This window comes from Gorilla gorilla, chromosome 12 (genome assembly GCF_029281585.2).
Source record: "Gorilla gorilla gorilla isolate KB3781 chromosome 12, NHGRI_mGorGor1-v2.1_pri, whole genome shotgun sequence".
In the NCBI taxonomy this organism is placed as follows: domain Eukaryota; kingdom Metazoa; phylum Chordata; class Mammalia; order Primates; family Hominidae; genus Gorilla; species Gorilla gorilla.
In genome coordinates this window covers 97,429,555-97,449,063 of record NC_073236.2, presented here as the reverse complement: position 1 = coordinate 97,449,063, position 19,509 = coordinate 97,429,555, and the positions used below count along the sequence as shown (strand labels likewise).

General features: G+C 44.4%; 1 protein-coding gene across 4 annotated transcripts in view; it reads left to right on the top strand.

Annotated features, from left to right (window-relative positions):
* The window catches only part of EML4 (EMAP like 4), a 167,777-nt gene extending 161,046 nt beyond the window's left edge, over positions 1-6,731 (top strand). For 3 of the 4 annotated variants that reach the window (XM_031007213.3, XM_031007223.3, XM_055377782.2), the window contains 3 exons: positions 333-431; positions 3,068-3,198; positions 3,916-6,731. In XM_031007213.3, the coding sequence (XP_030863073.2) occupies positions 333-431; positions 3,068-3,198; positions 3,916-4,389 (704 nt within the window). In that variant the 3' untranslated portion in view covers positions 4,390-6,731. The remainder of the gene's footprint in view (positions 1-332; positions 432-3,067; positions 3,199-3,915) is intronic. The other variant, XR_010129993.1, reaches the window with a different exon arrangement.
* The last annotated feature ends 12,778 nt before the right edge of the window (positions 6,732-19,509 follow it).

The following is a 19,509-nucleotide window of genomic DNA, read 5'->3' as shown; positions in this document are numbered from 1 at the left end:
GCACATGTAGTAATAAGAAATTACTCTGTCAAATTGATGCTGCTCTGAATGGTTTTTCATTTAATTACTTCTCCTGGAGGCAGGGAGGAATATAATAGATGGGCATTTATGCTTTTTAGAGGAAAAAAAAAAAAACTTCCATGGGAAACAGTTTGTAGTTTTATAAACCCTGTTAAAATGAACACTTTCTTTTCCTTTTTAAATGTGTCTTAATGTTTTTCAGTGTATGGATTATAAATACAAGTAAACGTGGCTAGTTTGAATCAAGATGCACTTTCAAATACATTTGTACACAAGCACTATGATTATACTTCCTGTTTCTAAATTTAAAGGGGACATTCCAAATGGCTGCAAACTAATCAGGAATCGATCGGATTGTAAGGACATTGATTGGACGACATATACCTGTGTGCTAGGATTTCAAGTATTTGGTAAGAACATGACACCTGATGTAAAGAAGTGGTTTGTGGGTTTTTTATATATAATATTTACTTGCTTAAATTTATAAATGAAAAATAGTCTGTGTATTCTTTAGCTTTATCACTATTAATGTCAGCCTCAGAGAAATTAAATGTATTAGGATTGAACCAACATGGGATTTGTATTTTGCAGAATCCAGCACTTTTGGTCCTCAATATGAAAGACAAGGAATTTACATAGTAGTACAGATTACCTTCCCGTTTTTCTTTAAGTGAAAATTGAAGTTATTAAATTTGGAAAGGCATTTTTAAATAGCTTGAGATACATGCCATACAATTCACCTATTTAAAGTGTAAGATTCAGGCTGGGCGCGGTGGCTCACACCTGTAATTCCAGCACTTTGGGAGGCCGAGGTGGGCAAATCACCTGAGTTCAGGAGTTTGACACCAGCCTGGCCAACATGGTGAAACCCTGTCTCTGCTAAAAATACAAAAATTAGCTGGGCGTGGTGACGTGCACCTGTAATCCCAGTTACGTGGGAGGCTGAGGCAGGAGAATTGCTTGAACCTGGGAGGCAGAGGCTGCAGTGAGCTGAGATTGTGCCACTGCACTCCAACCTGGGTGACAGTGAGACTCCAGCTCATAAATAAATAAAGTGTAAAATTCAGTGGTTTTTGAATACTTAGTTGTGTGACCATCAAGGTCTAATTTTAGAACATTTTCATTACCCCACAAAGAAACTCTGTACCCATTAACAGTTACCCCATCTCTCTTATCCTCTACCCCACCCCCCAGCAACTACTTATCTGTTTTATTGATTTGCCTTTTCTGTATAGTTTATATAAGGGGAATCATACAATATTTGATCCACTGAGACTAGCTTCTGTGATTTAGCATAACGTTTTCAAGGTTTATCCATGTTGTAGCATACATCAGTACTTTACTCTTTTTATGGCTGAGTAATATCCCATTGTATGGATAGATGACATTTTGTTAATTCATTCATCAGTTGATGGACACTTGGGCTGTTTCTACTTTTCAGCTATTATGAATACCACTGCCGTGAACAGTCATGTGCAGGTTTTTGTGTAGACATGTTTTCATTTCTCTTGGGTATTTACCTAGGAGTAGAATTGCTGAGTCAAATGGTAACTGTATGTTTACTCTTTTGAGCAACTGCCAGACTGTTTTCCACAGTGACTACATTTACATTTCCACCAGCAGTGTACGAGGGTTCCGGTTCCTCCATGTCCTTGTCAGTGTATTTTATTATTATTTTGTGTGTGGATGTCTAGTTGCCTTACACCACTTGTTGAAATACAAAGGCATTTTTAGGAGAATTATATAAAGATAACTACGTGGGGCTTCTTCCTAATCTGACGTTTTGTAACTTTCTGGAAATCTGACCTCTATGACTGTTTTCTAAGCCTTCCTCAGTATTTAGGTATCCTTCTGAAAGGGTTAGAAGATAGATGGAAAAGTTAAAATAATAAAGCGTTATTTGCAAAGAATTAAAAAGAAGTGTTATGCTCAGGTAATTAAAATACTGGATATGGATGTGGCACCAATACCTAAAGCAATACACAAAAATTAATATTTTCTCTTTAACAGTATATCTCTGCCTTCTGAAAATTGGGTTCTCCAGCCTGATCATAGATCTGAACATTTCTTTATGCTATGTGCATTAGGAAAATAATCCATTATAGGTGGTTGTTCTAAACAGAAGTGCTATCAAGAGAGAGAAGCCTAATAGGCCAGGAAGAAATTAAAAACAAAATAATTCTGTCCATAAACAATTTCATTTTTCTAGGTGAAAATGAAGCAGTGACCCATAGCTGGTAGCTTCTGTGGTTATTTTAATGAAGACATTATTTATTAAATTATTAAGAGAGACCAATTTTAAAGTATTTTGACTTGTTTTTCGCAAATTTACCAAAAACATATTTGTGCTCTAGAGTAGCATTCAACCACAAGTGGCCAACATCTCAACCCTTTAATCTTCCAGAGTTTCAATCTAGCCTAATAGAGGTTTGTGAAAATTATGTTCGACATGATCATTAGTGCTGCATAATGATTCAGAATAATTAAATTTGATGTGTCTTATCTTGGGACATAATCTTTCCAGGAAAATTATATGGGATAGCATGCTAAACTAGTGGATGGCCTGTGCTTTCTATAAGAAATAATCTCTCTGAGGTTTTCTTGGAGGTGCTTGCCTGAAAGAAAACCTAGACTCCACTTTGAAGACTTGGTGTTATGGCTTTGTTTTTGAACTTTGTCTATGCAAGTAACTGATTCCCTCCATCCAGAAACTTTAAAAACGAAGAGCTTATTGCTGAGGTGTAAGTCAAGCTGAAAGTAAAATAAATTATTAGCACCACCTGCTGGTTACCATTGAGTACCATTGAGTCTTTAAGTTTTCCATTTTGGGGCTATTTTGGTTTTTTATTAGTTAGATTTTGGACAGGACTTGATTTGAATGAAGAACAGTGTGAGCCACTGAGAAATTTGTAAAGGAAATGTTAACAGCTAAGAGTTTGAACACAGATAAAAGCTAAACAGATTCTAAAATAAAATAAACATATGTAGCATCACAGTTATATTTCTTCAGCTAATTTTTCTGCATCCCTGTGTTTCCATATCAAAGGTGTCTGGCCAGAAGGATCTGATGGGACAGATATCAATGCACTGGTGCGATCCCACAATAGAAAGGTGATAGCTGTTGCCGATGACTTTTGTAAAGTCCATCTGTTTCAGTATCCCTGCTCCAAAGCAAAGGTAAACTCACTTTAATAGAAACTAATGTTATAAGGCCTTCTGTCCAGGGATGATTTTGCATCCATGGCAAGAAAATATAGGTTACTGATTCCTCTCCGTGATACTCCAGTGCACAGAGGGAGATAAGGGCCATCGGTGAGCATCCAGCCAGGCAGTGCTTGTCTTCTCCCCCTTCCTAAGGCTAAGGAGAAGTGAGCTGTAAAAATGACGACTGATGATGTTATTCCTGTTTCTTTATTGTCCGGTTGCTTTTTATTTTGATTTGTTGGCAATTTAAAATCTCTCCTAAATATTTTAAAATATTTTATTTGATGGAGACATATGCAACGTTATAAAACTAACGGAACTGTTTCCCGAATGTCCTGTAATCCTGCCAACATAGTAAGTGTTCCCCTAACCATTTCAGAAGAATAATTACTAAGCTCTGGCAAGTATACGACCAACATCTAGAAGAGACAGACTTTTAGCTATTTTTTTAAACATATAGTGTGAAAATACAGAGTTGTCCAATTCTTCTGTTTTGTTTTTCCTATGTAAAGTGATAATAAAAGGAAATAACGGCTAGCCTTATTCCTGAGATTTGATGACTTCTGGCTTTAAATTGGATTGCCCATTTCACAAGCTGAGTTTACCCCCCTTACGTATCACCTCCATTTCTGAAACAGGCATGTCAAGAATGAGTTTAATTTTCCTGTCTGTCTGATTTATTTCATATAGGCTCCCAGTCACAAGTACAGTGCCCACAGCAGCCATGTCACCAATGTCAGTTTTACTCACAATGACAGTCACCTGATATCAACTGGTGGAAAAGACATGAGCATCATTCAGTGGAAACTTGTGGAAAAGTTATCTTTGCCTCAGAATGAGACTGTAGCGGATACTACTCTAACCAAAGCCCCCGTCTCTTCCACTGAAAGTGTCATCCAATCTAATACTCCCACACCGCCTCCTTCTCAGCCCTTAAATGAGACAGCTGAAGAGGAAAGTAGAATAAGCAGTTCTCCCACACTTCTGGAGAACAGCCTGGAACAAACTGTGGAGCCAAGTGAAGACCACAGCGAGGAGGAGAGTGAAGGGGGCAGCGGAGACCTTGGTGAGCCTCTTTATGAAGAGCCATGCAACGAGATAAGCAAGGAGCAGGCCAAAGCCACCCTTCTGGAGGACCAGCAAGACCCTTCGCCCTCGTCCTAACACCCTGGCTTCAGTGCAACTCTTTTCCTTCAGCTGCATGTGATTTTATGATAAAGTTCAGGTAACAGGATGGGCAGTGATGGAGAATCACTGTTGATTGAGATTTTGGTTTCCATGTGATTTGTTTTCTTCAATAGTCTTATTTTCAGTCTCTCAAATGCAGCCAACTTAAAGTTTTAGTTTGGTGTTTATTGAAAATTAGCCAAACTTAATACTAGGAGAAGACTGAAACATTAATGATGTCTCACAAATTACTGTGTACCTAAGTGGTGTGATGTAAATACTGGAAACAAAAACAGCAGTTGCATTGATTTTGAAAACAAACCCCCTTGTTATCTGAACATGTTTTCTTCAGGAACAACCAGAGGTATCACAAACACTGTTACTCATCTACTGGCTCAGACTGTACTACTTTTTTTTTTTTTTTCCTGAAAAAGAAACCAGAAAAAAATGTACTCTTACTGAGATACCCTCTCACCCCAAATGTGTAATGGAAAATTTTTAATTAAGAAAAACTTCAGTTTTGCCAAGTGCAATGGTGTTGCCTTCTTTAAAAAATGCCGTTTTCTTACACTACCAGTGGATGTCCAGACATGCTCTTAGTCTACTAGAGAGGTGCTGCCTTTTCTAAGTCATAATGAGGAACAGTCCCTTAATTTCTTGTGTGCAACTCTGTTTTATCCTAGAACTAAGAGAGCATTGGTTTGTTAAAGAGCTTTCAATGTATATTAAAACCTTCAATACTCAGAAATGATGGATTCCTCCAAGGAGTCCTTTACTAGCCTAAACATTCTCAAATGTTTGAGATTCAAGTGAATGGAAGGAAAACCACATGCCTTTAAAACTAAACTGTAATAATTACCTGGCTAATTTCAGCTAAGCCTTCATCATAATTTGTTCCCTCAATAATAGGAGAAATATAAATACAGTAAGTTTAGATTATTGAATTGGTGCTTGAAATTTATTGGTTTTGTTGTAATTTTATACAGATTATATGAGGGATAAGATACTCATCAAATTGCAAATTCTTTTTTTTTACAGAAGTGTGGATAACAGTCACAGCAGTTTTTTTTTTACCAACAGCATACTTAACAGACTTGCTGTGTAGCAGTTTTTTTCTGGTGGAGTTGCTGTAAGTCTTGTAAGTCTAATGTGGCTGTCCTACTCTTTTGGGCAATGCATGTATTATGCATTGGAAAGGTATTTTTTTTAAGTTCTGTTGGCTAGCTATGGTTTTCAGTACGTTTCCTACTTTAAGAGTAATTACTGACAAATATGTATTTCCTATATGTTTATACTTTGATTATAAAAAAGTATTTTGTTTTGATTTTTTAACTTGCTGCATTGTTTTGATACTTTTTATTTTTTTGGTCAAATCATGTTTAGAAACTTTGGATGAGTTAAGAAGTCTTAAGTATGCAGGCGTTTACGTGATTGTGCCATTCCAAAGTGCATCAGAACTGTCATTCCCTTCTAATATCTTCTCAGGAGTAATACAAATCAGGTATTTCATCATCATTTGGTAATATGAAAACTCCAGTGAACTCCCAAGGACTTTACAACATTTATATTCACACGCTGTATGGAAGGGTGTGGGTGTGTGTGAAGGGGCGAGTGGAGACAGTGTGTGTATCTCTAGATAAGAAGATATGCACCACGTTGAAAATACTCAGTGTAGATCTCTATGTGTATAGGTATCTGTATATCTTTCCTTTTGTTTACAACTGTTAAAAAACCTCAAAATAGTTCTCTTCAAAAGAAGAGAGATTCCAAGCAACCCATCTTTTTTCAATATGTTCTGTACATAGTTATCGGAGCGTGCCAGTAAGTATCAGGCATATATATCTATCTGTCTGTTAGCAGTGATTATTACATCATCAGATCAGCATGTGCTATACTCCCTGCAAGAAATATACTGACATGAACAGGCAGTTCTTGGAGAAGAAAGAGCATTTCTTTAAGTACCTGGGGAATACAGCTCTCGGTGATCAGCAGGGAGTTTATTTGAGGACATCAGTCACCTTTGGGGTTGCCATGTACAATGAGATTTATAATCATGATACTCTTCGGTGGTAGTTTCAAAAGACACTACTAATACGCAGGAAGCGTTCCAGCTATTTAATGCTGGCAACTACTGTTTAATGGTCAGTTAAATCTGTGATAATGGTTGGAAGTGGGTGGGGTTATGAAATTGTAGATGTTTTTAGAAAAACTTGTGAATGAAAATGAATCCAAGTGTTTCATGTGAAGATGTTGAGCCATTGCTATCATGCATTCCTGTCTCATGGCAGAAAATTTTGAAGATTAAAAAATAAAATAATCAAAATGTTTCCTCTTTCTAAGTGCGTCTTAACTCTTCCTTTCTTCATTTATACTGCAAGTTTCCATGACTATCCAGTTATCAGAAGGCATGACAATTCAGAAGACAACATTTATCAGTGGGCTACTGCTGCTGCTGTGGATAAAATCATTCTGGTAGTAACAAACTCCCATCTCATAATGTTAGAGGAAATTACTTCTGATTTATGCTCCCACTGAATATGGGGATAGCTTTGTTTTCACTTATTTCATGTCAGCACTTTCTCTAATGATGTTTAATATTGGATAATCCTGATAATCTTGGTTACCCATCCGACTAGGCTGCCTCGCAGTGTTAGCCTTTGTGAAGTACTTGAACTCAGTAGGCCATGGCATTCTCTGCTTTCTCCCATCTCTCCCATGTTGCTTAGTAACGCAGATCTTCTGTATACCACAATCACAAATTGGCTACTACAAATGTTTCTTTATGAAGAATAGGTTGATAGTATTCCAAACATTCCCCAGTTTTACAATCAATCATAGAAATGATGGGGTTTTCATTATTGCCTTACTCGTCCCTGGTGACTGAATATTCACAGCCACTTACATATACTAATCCATGAGAGGCTATCCTGGGGTAGGAGTTCCATTTTCACTGATTCTGAGACAGAATGGCTAGTGGGCACCAAAACAAACCCACTAAACAATGTGATTTTTCTTTACAAGTAAGAAAATCCAAAACTACTTTTATGGAGAAATGATGAATTAGATTTTGGGCACATTGAGGTGTTGTATTAGTGTAACTTCTAGAAGGAACTAGTTTTCCAGCTTAAAGCTGGAAATAAAGGATAAGTACATGTTTTTAGGACCACAAAGGCTGAAGAGCAGATGGGCAGGATATGGACCAAGAAGAGCTGCCCCTGGAGGAGCACCTACTGTGGGCCCAACATCTCCCAATACCCAGGTGTTCAGGGATACAGGGAGGTGACCGTAGATGAAGAAATGAGTTTGGGAGATTTAGTAACCACCCTATGTTCGTTTAGATCATGGCCATGCTGAGACTTTATGTTCTAGAACTTCAAAATTTGTACTTCCTCCACTACACTAGGAGAAAGACATTCATTAGACATAGAAGGAAAGGACCAGGGTAGATTCACAGACTTTGGAAAGGAGATAAGGGAAACAGAAGAGAGTCTGTGTCAGTCTTGGTCCTCAGTATGGGACGAGGTGAGTCCACGACACAGCAGTGCTGCACATCTGTATCACCATCACTGAAGCCCACCCTGCTGGAAAAGTCCCTTTGTCCAAGATGCCCACGACTGGAGTCTCCAGCAGCCACAGAAACAGAATGGTCTGTAGGTATGTTTCCTAAAAATAAACAGGTGCATCTCCTTGTGAAGGGGCAGCTCCTGCTCTCCTCACAGGGACTCATGTAATGTTAGTCATTTTGTGCTGATTGGTTCACCTTTTCCAAAAGAAACTTGAATTTCTGCTCTACCTTCCCTTCATTAATAGATCCTGATAATAGCCTTAAAAGCTTTGATGTAAAGAAGACATTTCCGGCTGGGCGCGGTAGCTGACACCTGTAATCCCAGCACTTTGGGAGGCTGAGGCAGGTGATCACTGGAGCCCAGGAGTTCAAGACCAGCCTGGGCAACATGGTGAAACCCCATCTCTACCAAAAATACAGAAAAAAAAAAATTCAGGTGTGGTGGCACGCACCTGTAGTCCCAGCTACTAGGGAGGCTGAGGTGGGAGAATCGCTTGAACCCAGGTGAGGTTGCAGTGAGCTGAGATTGCACCACTGCACTCCAGCCTGGGCAACAGAGGAGACCCTATCTCAAAAATAAACATTTCCCAGACAAAGGAAAAGGAAGAAGAACAAATAGAAAAGTTTGTCTCCTGGGAACGTCAGCCTGTTTCATTTCTTTATCCACTATCTCTTCATGGGTGATGTCCTCAAGAGACCATGGCTTATTGAACTGACCACTTTTAAAGAATCTGCCAATCCAAACAGGACCACATTCATTACCAGATGCTGATGTATGCTTTTATTTATATTTATTTAAATTTAGAGACAGAGTCTCGCTCTGTCACCCAGGCTGGAGTGCAGTGGCGTGATCTTAGCTCACTGCAACCTCCACCTCCTGGGTTCAAGCAATTCTCCTGCCTCAGCCTCCCAAGTAGCTAGCTGGGATTACAGGCATGCGCCACCATGCCCAGATAATATTTTTTGTATTTTTAGTAGAGACAGGGTTTCACTTTATTGGCCAAGCTAGTCTTGAACTCCCAACCTCAGGTGATCCGCCTGCCTCGGCCTCCCAAAGTGGTGAATTACAGGCCTGATGTATGCTCTTAAAGGCCAAACAGTTGTTCCCACATCCTCTCCCCTGTGTATCACAAAGCATCAGTATTTAAACATCCACCATGAGCCGTGTTGGATTCTGATTCAAACAAATGGTAGAAAACATTGAGACAATTGGGGAATTGTGAACACTGGATAGTTCATAAGCAATTATTTTAAGTGTGACAATAGGCCAGGTGCCGTGGCTCATGCCTGTAATCCCAGCACTTTGGGAGGCCGAGGCAGGCAGATCACTTCACATCGGGAGTTCTAGACCAGGCTGGCCAAAATGGTGAAACCTTGTCTCTACTAAAAATACAAAAATTAGCTAGATCTCGTGGCGCACACCTATAGTCCCAGCTACTTGGGAGGCTGAGGCATGAGAATCACTTGAACCTGGGAGGCGGAGGTTGCAGTGAGCCAAGATCACGCCACTGCACCTCAGCCTGGGCAACATAGCAAGACTGTGTCTCAAAAAAAAAAATAAGTAAAAAAATTTAAAATGTGATAATAGAATGCAGTTTTTTAAAAAGCATCCTTAACTTGAAAATAAATAACAATTCAGAAATCTGGTAGAAAACCTAAAGGGCACCACTTCTATGTCTCAAAGGACAAAAACATGAAAAAATAGGCTGAAATAAAACCAAGGTGTTCAATGTTTAAAATATGGCCCAGCCCCATGACTAGATGCTACTCAATGAAAACAGTTAACACTTCATGTGTTTAACATGTTGTATTAACTCAATCTTTTCAAAATACTAAATTCGATTATCTCCGTTTCACAGATGAAGAAACTTGAGGTACAGAGAAGCCGACTGGCTGAGCTACGAGTTGAAGCCCAGTACTCCCGCCTCCGGAGTCCGCACAGCCAGCTGCCATGCTCGCTTGCTGTAGGTTATATGCACTATAAAATAACAATGGTTGTTAATAAGAATGAAATCGGTTAAACTTCCAGTAGAAGAATTTAAGACTGGCAGACGAGAAGGTGATGATGAGGCTTTGGACTTTGAATCGTGTCAGAGGTGACGGGGGGATTATGCACAAATCCTTCCCTACTATCCCTACAACCACAGCATGGGGCAGAGGAACCGCCAGGCTGGTTCACTGTGGCACCTGCTGCCGGCAAATGCCTGCTCTTCCTGCCTTCTCTGACCATGGGCACAGAAGTCCTCAGTCCCTAATGTTCAATTTAAACCTATTGGTGTGAAGACACCACTCCCTTATTATCCAGGCTTTGGGCAATTTCCATTTCACTGAGCTCAGCGTGGCAGCTTCTCTCCGTCATTGGCCACGTGCTTTTTCCACTTGGTCCTCATTCCCCATCCCTCACTTCCCGTGGCCAGTGTTGGGAGGTTGGGCCAACTCCATGCTCAGCCATAGAATTTTGATCTTCCGTCCCTTCTCCCTGTTAGCAATATAATCCTGTAGTCCTGAAAATAGATTTTCCTGAGGAGCCATCCATTTGACCAACAGATGAATATGGACCACTGCTGATGATGACTAAGTATCTCAGTGGGATTCAACAAAATCAATTCCAGAGGCCGACATCAACTCCTGACAGGGTGTCCTTTCACCAGATCTCATTGAAGGCACTGAGAAGAAAGTGAGTGCCCGAAGAAAGGGCCTCAGGGAGGAAAAGGAATTTCTTAATATGCAAAGCCCTCAGCCTGGTCATCCCATCTCATGCTTGACTGATCACAGTAACCAAGCCCTTGTGCCTCCTAGGAAAGGTCTCAGGAGACTCCGGAGCCTGCCACTGTCAACAGTGATGCCCGTTTGGCTGACACTGGGTTGGAATGATTTGATAACCTGGTTAGAAGCAGGGAAACCAGAAGCTGGAGCCGTCACCGTAGAGCTGTTTCAATTGACAAATGCAAGTCAGATGCCTTACAGCAGCTCCTCTTTTACGGACTTCAGTCTCTCTACAAGAAACATGCATTGTGTTGCCACCACCTTCAAAGTGGCAGCCAGTGTGAATCCTGGGGAGTTTATGTGGGACTCAGGATCCAAAGGAGGCACCCATTCATCAGATATATATTAAGAACCTGCCTAGTGCAAGGAACTGTGTGGGGCTCAGCAAGGAATCCCAAAATGAGAAAGATTAGCCCCTGCCCTCATGGAGCATACACTCTAGAAAGGTTGTAAAAACAAACTTTGTATATTTTAGAATTGGATTAGAGCAAAGTCAGGTTCCCTCAAAATTAGAAAATTGTAACTAGATGCTATAATGTATAATGGATGTACAAAGTAAATGTACAAAGTAAATTATTCCTAAGGAATCTTGCATTACTCATGCACTGAAACCATCCACCCATTGCTTAAATTCTAGAATCAACCTCCAAAAGGCTGAATCTCAATATTTAAAAAGTGATGTTGCTACTTCTGGAATCTTCACAGAAAAACCAAGGTGATGTGCAACCCACACAGTGGAATATTACTTAGCAAGAAAAAGGGCTGTGAGCACATGCACATGTGATGGTGCTCACAGGCATGAGCAACAGTGAAAAACAGGCCATCTCAAAACTCTACAAACTGCATCCCATTGATACACCATTCTTGAAATGACAAAACTACAGAGACAGAGAAAAGACTAGTGACTTCAGGGGACACGGATGGAAGGGAGGGGAGGCAACTACAAAGGGGTGGCACAAGGGGATTCCTCTGCAGTGACGATGAGTAGGATGGCGGCCACCATGAATCTACACGTGGGGTCAAATTCCATAGAGTGCACGCTGAACTGCTGAAAACCAAGGAAGCCTGTGGTCTGGATTACTGTGTCCTTCCAATGTTACTTTCCTGGTCTCATATAGTTAACGTAAGATGTCACCACTGGGGGAAGCAGAGGGAAGGGTTCATGGGACTCTATTTTTGCAACTTCCTGAGAGTCTCAAAATAAAAAATGTACATACTGACATAGAAACTTTACCTTCTTTTTATGCTTTTGAAGGGAATATGGAGAAGAAAATGAGCCTTACTACCACGAAGCCTTTTGAAACTCTCCCTGCACGTGTGCACCTGCAGTGCTCCACTGACCAGTCAGAGGAGGCAGTGCGGACCGTGGGACCAAGCGGTGCCCACTGGCTTTCTAGCGCCCGCTCTGCTATCATGGGTCCCTGTGGGAGAACCCCTAGCATGGCGTGGCCATGAGGGAAGCCTAGGCGAGGGAGGGTGTCAGTCTGGGATATGACTGTGAAGCTCAGCATCTGGGACCATAGGGACAAGAGACGACCCGGGAGCACTAAGAATTTATCTTCTGGTCCGCCCCTCCGATGATGGTTGGTTGGTCCATAACCCTACTCCCCATGCTCCTGGCCCACATGCAAGGCAGAGACAGCCGTTCCGTGTTTCTCCCCCAGCCGCAGCGGCCAGGGCGTTCCCTTCTCCCTCCTCGTCTTGCTTCTGGTTGATGTGTCGTTGGTACTCACTCCTCCTCGGATGCCCTCTCCTGAAGCCATCCAGCCTCTGCCTTTCCTTGGGTGTCTGGGCTGAATCAGCTTCCCTTATTCAGAATTAATCAAATGGAAAGGAAGAGCAGAATTTCACTCTCTAGCAGAGCCCTCCCAAGACTGCCGCAGAACTGAGATGAGGTGACCAGGCTTTCTCCGAGAGCGACAGGCCCCAGCTCTGTTGGCAAGATCTGTGTTGATGTGGCCTGCCATGTGCTGCCCGTGAACATCTCCTCACCAGAATCATTAGCAGAAACGTTTGCCAGGCTTGGACATTTCCACGGAGAAGATGATTAATTATGAACCAAGAATCCCCCGGATAGGACTCAGCCCTCACCAAGACCGTAGAGCCTTAGTGTGATTCAACTCCATCCCCACCTGGCGGTCAGCCTGTCGAGGGGCCAGTGAGGAATCTGACAGCAGGACTCTAACCATTGGCTACGGTGGAAAAGGCCTCAGGAAACAGTTTTCACTCACAGGGAGAATTACTGCTTCCCATGAAAGCATTTTCCAGTGAGTGGAGGTGGGTTTAGGGGTTATCTGTGCGGCAGAGGTACCATCTCCCATGTCTAGAAAGGAAAAAGAGAAGATGAAGGCCTTGCCCACATCCAATCCAAAGGGGAGAGACATCCTGGCGAGCTCAGCACATAAGAGAACGAGAGATTAGCTGTCCCTGCATCAGAGCGCCAGGAAGGCCGTCCCCTCTGATCACTGGCTGGAGCCTGCATCACAGTCACCCGTGTCTGCACTGGAAGCCATGGGCAACGCAACAGATTGTGAGGAAACCCTGCAGATGGCTCCGTTAATAAAGCTGCCGTTCACCATGCCAAAGCTGAAGTGGTTTCTATGGGAAACTCTCACATTAAAATAGAAGGAAGTTTTTTTTAATCAAATTTTAGTAGTTAATTACTTTTTTTATTAACCATTATCAAGTTTAAACACAAGGATTTGCCAGGGAGGGCACTCAGGAAACCACAGACGCGGCCGTTGGCACCACCAGGAGCTGAGGGGTTTCTCGGGCACAGGATCCCCCCAGCGGCTCTTGCTCCTCCATGTCCTGATTCAACGCTAGGCTCTGTTCCACACCACTCACTCGAAGCATGAGGGACACACACTAATGGTGAACCAAGAGGACTGCGGGGCAGCCTCCAAGGCCACAGGCGTTACTCCTGCCTCTACAGAGCTGGCGCGGTGGCTTGAGCTCCAGGCATGTGAGCGACACTGGCCGTCATCCTCCTTGAAACCCCCTCCTCTCCTGCCACCATTCCTCCTGGTTTCTTTCTTCCCTTCTGCCCTTCCTCCCTCCCTTTATCCCTCCTTCCTTGCTTTCCTCCTTTCTTATTTTTAACACTTTTTAAATTTATTACTTCCAATAAAGTGCAAAATCTCAGCGCATTGTGCACACATATACACCCACACAGCCACCCCTGGAGGAAGACCTGGGATGCTGCCAGCACTCAGAAGTCGGCCTGTGACCCGCTCCTGTCAGGGACTCCCACAGGGCGGCCTCGACTCTGACCTCCTGTCGCCACTGAAGACTTTGGTTTGGTTTTGGCTTTTACATGAATGGAACCCGAAGTGTGCTCTCTGTCGTGTCCACCTTCCTCTGTTCACACACCCCGTGAACCTCGCTGCTCTCTTCCTCTCCACCCACCTTGTTCAGTCTTGGTTATCCCCCATTCTATTTCCTCACTCCCACACGACCCTCTGAACAGTGTCGCAGACACCCCTGGTTTCTGCAGCCGCCTGTATATTCGGTCTCCAGTTTTAACTCCAGTCCAGATCCCTCGCCTTCTCCTGAGACCGAATGCTTATGGGATTCCTCACCTAGAAGACCTACAGGCAACCCACATTCTCCAAAGAAACACGCCCTGCCTTGTTTACCCCCAGGTTCTGTACTCCACTCCCCACTCACCCAGAAGCCAAGCTGCACCATCCTGGGGGTACCCCAGAGACGACCTCCCCTCTCCAGGGACGGGCAGTTGTCACACAGTTCACTCTGCCTTCCTCGCGCCCCTGGGATCCATTCTTTTCTCTCGTGCCCTCGGCTGTCACTCCCAGGCCCCCATCAGCTCTCATAACAACTCTTAATTATCAATTGTTGTAAGTCTTTTTCCTCTCCATTCTGTCCTCCACACTGCCACTGTGGGTTCAAAAGAAGCAAACCAAAACAAAAACATCCTTGCTGGATCGGGTGGTTAGTCCCGACACACACCCTGCTCACCAGCCAGAGTCCAGCTCTCGGGCCTGGCCCCAGGAATGTGCTCCGTAAGGCCTGAGCCTCTTCCTCTCATCCTGGATCCTGCCTTTCCTCTCTTCTCCCCGACCCCCCAGGCGCACCCGAGATGCCCTCACACCTCGGTGCATGCCTTCCCCATGTCCTCTGGTGGAAACCACCTACTCACATGAGGTGCAAGTTCAACAGCGCCCCAGTGGGAGCTTCCCTGCCATTCCTCCTCTCACCTTCCCGGGGCCTGGCCCTGCACTGGGCCGCTCCACTGCGCTCTGACTGTGCTCATCATTCTGCAAGCATGGGAGGCCAGGAGCAGTGTCGCCTTTCTCCATGTCTCCACTGCGCAGCACACTGCAGAAGGAATGATTTGTGCTTCAAGGGCTACTGATGGCAAAGGTGGGGCAAATGGTCGGCACCTCTAACCTCTGTTCAGACCTGGAGCCAAAGAAAGCGAGCTCACCTCTGGCATCCTGGGTTTGAAGGGCCTCAAGCGCCCCAGCCTGCAGAATCCCCGCGCTGGCTTAGAGATTCTGTCTTGGTTATAACGTGTCACATCCATAATCAATGGAGAAAACAAACAGAAAAAATATACTGGATGACAACTTATGGGTGAGTCCCGCAGGGGGACACAGTGGTTTATTTCAGTCCTCCCTCACCCCTCCTGCTGCGGCCACTAGACAGGAGCGTGGAATGCTGGCCCTCAGGAGACTGAGGCTGCAGACAGGCCCTGATGAGGACTCAGATCTACCCCTTGGCAGGAGCAAGGCCACCCACACCTAAGGCATAAAGGCTCAGAATAAGCCAGGTCATGGCATCGCAGGGGGCAGCACACTTCCCTCCCGACCTGCCCAAGTCCCACCTGGGCAGACCATGCCTCACTTGGTACCCCAAGGCCTGCCCAAGCTTGCCTGGGCTGGGCGGCCTACCTTAAACACTCCTTAACTTCCTTTCCCACAGCCATGGGATTGCTTTTTGCAAGTCACGTGGTTCAATCTAGCCAGCAGTGCTCCCCCAGCCCTCCTGCTGCCGTGGGCACCCACATCCTTCAGCTCAAGGAACAGGTCCTGACTCAAGAGTGATGGGTGGGGGGACACAAAGTTATAAAACCAACTTTCCAAATGACAATTTGCTCAAGAGTACTTAGTTCCAGAGGCGGCAAGGGAACAGCTACCAAGTATAAACAAAGGCTGCTCTGTGTAACTCAACTTTAATTAGAATGACAACTAATTGAAAGTAATTTAATGCTAGTTCATGAAAGATTAATGGAATTCATGTTTTGGAGATGCTGAATGCAACACAGATTTGGCCTGAAACACAAATCTAACCTTTATTCACTTTAATTATTCGGTGAGAATCATTTCCTGGGAGCAAGTCTAGTCTCTGGACGGCTCTAATCAAACACCACTGAACTTTGAAGACATCAACTCATTCAGCTGCAACTCAATTTTCAAATTAATCTGCCACATAACATGGAGGCTTTGTGGCCTAAGCAGGGGGCAGGTGGGAGGGGAAGATGGGGTTAAAGCCCTCCCAGGTATGAACTGATTCTAGAGCATCTGACCTTCCCCACCCTCTCTAGTGGCGAGGCACTTCCGGAACTGGTGCCAGGCAGCTGAGCAACCACGCTGCCTCCATGCTTGAGCTCAGGGCTCCACACTCACAACTGAAGCCTAAGCCTGGTACAGCTGGAACCCTGAAGGGGGCCCTGGACCAGCAGAGCCTGCCTCTTCCACCCTAGCCTAGCTGCCCTTCCCTGCTCTCTCCCTCTCCCTAGGAAAGCTGAGACGAGGGACTTGAGCTCTCTGCTTGGCAAGATGCCCTCAGAAACCACCCCAATTTCTGCACCCACTTATTCCTTGGCCCTTCAGGCAGGCACCAGGTACAGCCCACACAGACTCAGCCTCTCCTTCCCTGCCTTGGAAAACCCAGGTCCCTAACTCCATCTGCTTTGCTTTACAGCCCTTCCAAGGCTTCTTCCTAAAACCTTCTCTGCCAAATGGGAGGCAACGCCACCATTTCTCACAGCCTGGGGCAGCTTGGAATGTGATATTTGGAGTCAGCAAAGATTCCAATCTGGCTAATACACATTAGGCAGTGTAGAGACCTGTGCTTTGGCCCTGAGGCACAGCCATGTGACCATGACTAATCTATGTCATAGACGAGGTCAGAACAGGAGAAGGCAGGATGTCCCAGGAGGGCTGTGTCAGAACTCAAGGAAAAAAATATCACCTAAAGAATGCTCTTCCTGGCCATTCAGCGCCCCCCGTTTCGGGTTTTGCAGCAGACTTCCCCTGGGAAGTCAGCTCCAGCAGTCTTGGGACCCTGGGCAAGCAGCATCTATCTGGGCCCCCCCACCTGCCCATCCCAACATATCCTGCAGCAGTGCCGCACCCGGGCACCGTGGAGCCACAGAGGTCAGGAGGCCTGATTCCAGCTTATGCAAGTGACAGTGGCTGATGGCAGAGGAGACTGCAAGTGATCGTCCCACTCCCCTCCTACCTCAGGAGGTGCTGAGCCACCCTCACTGCTCTTGTTCACGTCATGAGAGCAAGAGTCAGCTGCTGCTGCCCTCCAGGCTACCAGGCCTGACCTGCTACCACCAAGGCATGATATGGGTTCCCAGAACAGCAGCCACAGCCAGATTTCCCTCCACCACACCCACCCGGGCAGCCTCCTCTAAAGCCACCAAACCCCGCCAGTCACACAGAGCTCCCAGATCAGAACAGGTGAAGGATAACTGCAGAATTCCTCAATAACAAGGCCGTTTGCTAGCCATGTGGTCTATCAACCCTAAGAGGTGGAGAGACACCCTGAAAATGACCCTAAGCATGACTCATCTCTGAGGCTCCAGCACCTAATAGTGTGTGCTTCTGCGCACTAATTAAATGTCTAGAATAACAGAGAATTAATGCAACTCCTTGAAGACTGTGGGTTAGGGAGTCCCTGAGGAGCCAAAGATACCGGCCAATGATCCCGACAAGAGGAGCTCTAGGGACAGGGCCCCACTTCTCAGCCAACCCGACATGGGCAGTCTGTGGTACTAAATAGTGACCCAGCCTAGGAGGTGTGGAGGTAAAATGTCAAATATATGTATTAAATCACTGGGAACAGGCAGTATCAGAATTTCTCAGCAACCAATTTTTACAGCCCCAGGTATAACCTCTAGCTATTGAAGATGAATGGGACAGAAAGTGAGAGGTTTACCAAGCTTTTGACCATGAGGAAAATCAGAAGGAAGACGTGGGGATGAACAGACCTCAGTGTCAGACAAGCCAGGGGAGCCTGCCCAAGGCCACACACATGAAGAGAAGAAAAAAGCAGATAAATAAACGAAAGCTGGCCACACCAACCTTCACCTTACCTGACAGCTTCACAGCAAAGTCACACTGGATGAAGGGGCCGAGAAGGAGAGGGAAAGCTAGTCAGATCCTGAAAGGGAATCTGGCTGACAGAAAGAGCAAAGCCAGGGATAAGTGGGCACTGCTTTACAAGGACAAGTGTAAAGTAGCCATTTTCAACCTTTCTTACCCTTGTGTACCCTAAAAAAAAATTTACATCTATGCATATCTAAGCTTAATACCTAAAATTCTTCATTTTAAATTTAAATAGTTGCAAAAAGTATGTTTCTATTGTTATAAATATTAGCTAAATTATTAAATCAGTTCTAAATGTATCTCCACTGCAATTGGACACCCACCTTCATCTGGTTAAAAATACACATCTATACAACAGTCAGAAACCTCTGCTTACACGTGTGTTTCCATTCCACTCCCATACCTACAACTTTGTCCCAAAACATTTACCCTACTACAACTTTAGGAATGAAAGTCTCCTTTTGCTCATACATAGTTCTCTGTAACACTCTAAAATTGAAATTTGTTTAAATTTCCTGTGACCATAAACTCTAAGTGTTAGAAATACTTTTGTTCTAGATTGAATTATTACAATTACTATTAGTACATATTTGACCAAAACAAAGTATGAGAAAATCTGTCTTAGAATGCGTCGCAGGCCCGGCGTGGTGGCTCATGCCTGTAGTCCCAGCAGTTTGGGAGGCTGAGGTGGGCAGATCCCGAGGTCAGGAAATGGAGACCATCCTGGCTAAGGCAGTGAAACCCCATCTCTACTAAAAATACAAAAAATTAGCCCGCGTGGTGGCAAGCGCCTGTAGTCCCAGCTACTCAGGAGGCTGAGGCAGGAGAATGGCGTGAACCCAGGAGGCAGAGCTTGCAGTGAGCTGAGATTGCGCCACTGCACTCCAGCCTGGGCGACAGAGCAAGACTCCGCCTCCAAAAAAAAAAAAAAAAGGCATCGCAATTAGAGGGAGGGAGCTGGTTCCGGTTTCCATGGATAAATCTTGCTTACTGTTAAAATAAGGTAATTTCAGCATCAATTCCATTCCCATTTTTATTTTTACAGATATAAGCACTGAAAAACCTTGTTTTCATAAACAGAAGGGAATGAAGTTTCGTGATAGCAAAATCACAATTCTTTGAACTCCTGAGTTATAACTGAAAGTCATGTGTGATCTATTATCAAAATTATTTTTAGGCCAGGTACGGTGGCTCACACCTGTAATCCCAGCACTTTGGGAGGCTGAGGCGGGCAGATCACCTGAGGTCAGGAGTTCGAGACCAGCCTGACCAACATGGAGAAACCCCGTCTCTACTAAAAATACAAAAATTAGCCAGGTCTGGTGGCACACACCTGTAATCCCAGCTACTCAGGAGGCTGAGGCAGGAGAATCACTTGAACCCGGGAGGCAGAGGTTGCAGTGAGCCGAGAATGTACCATTGCAC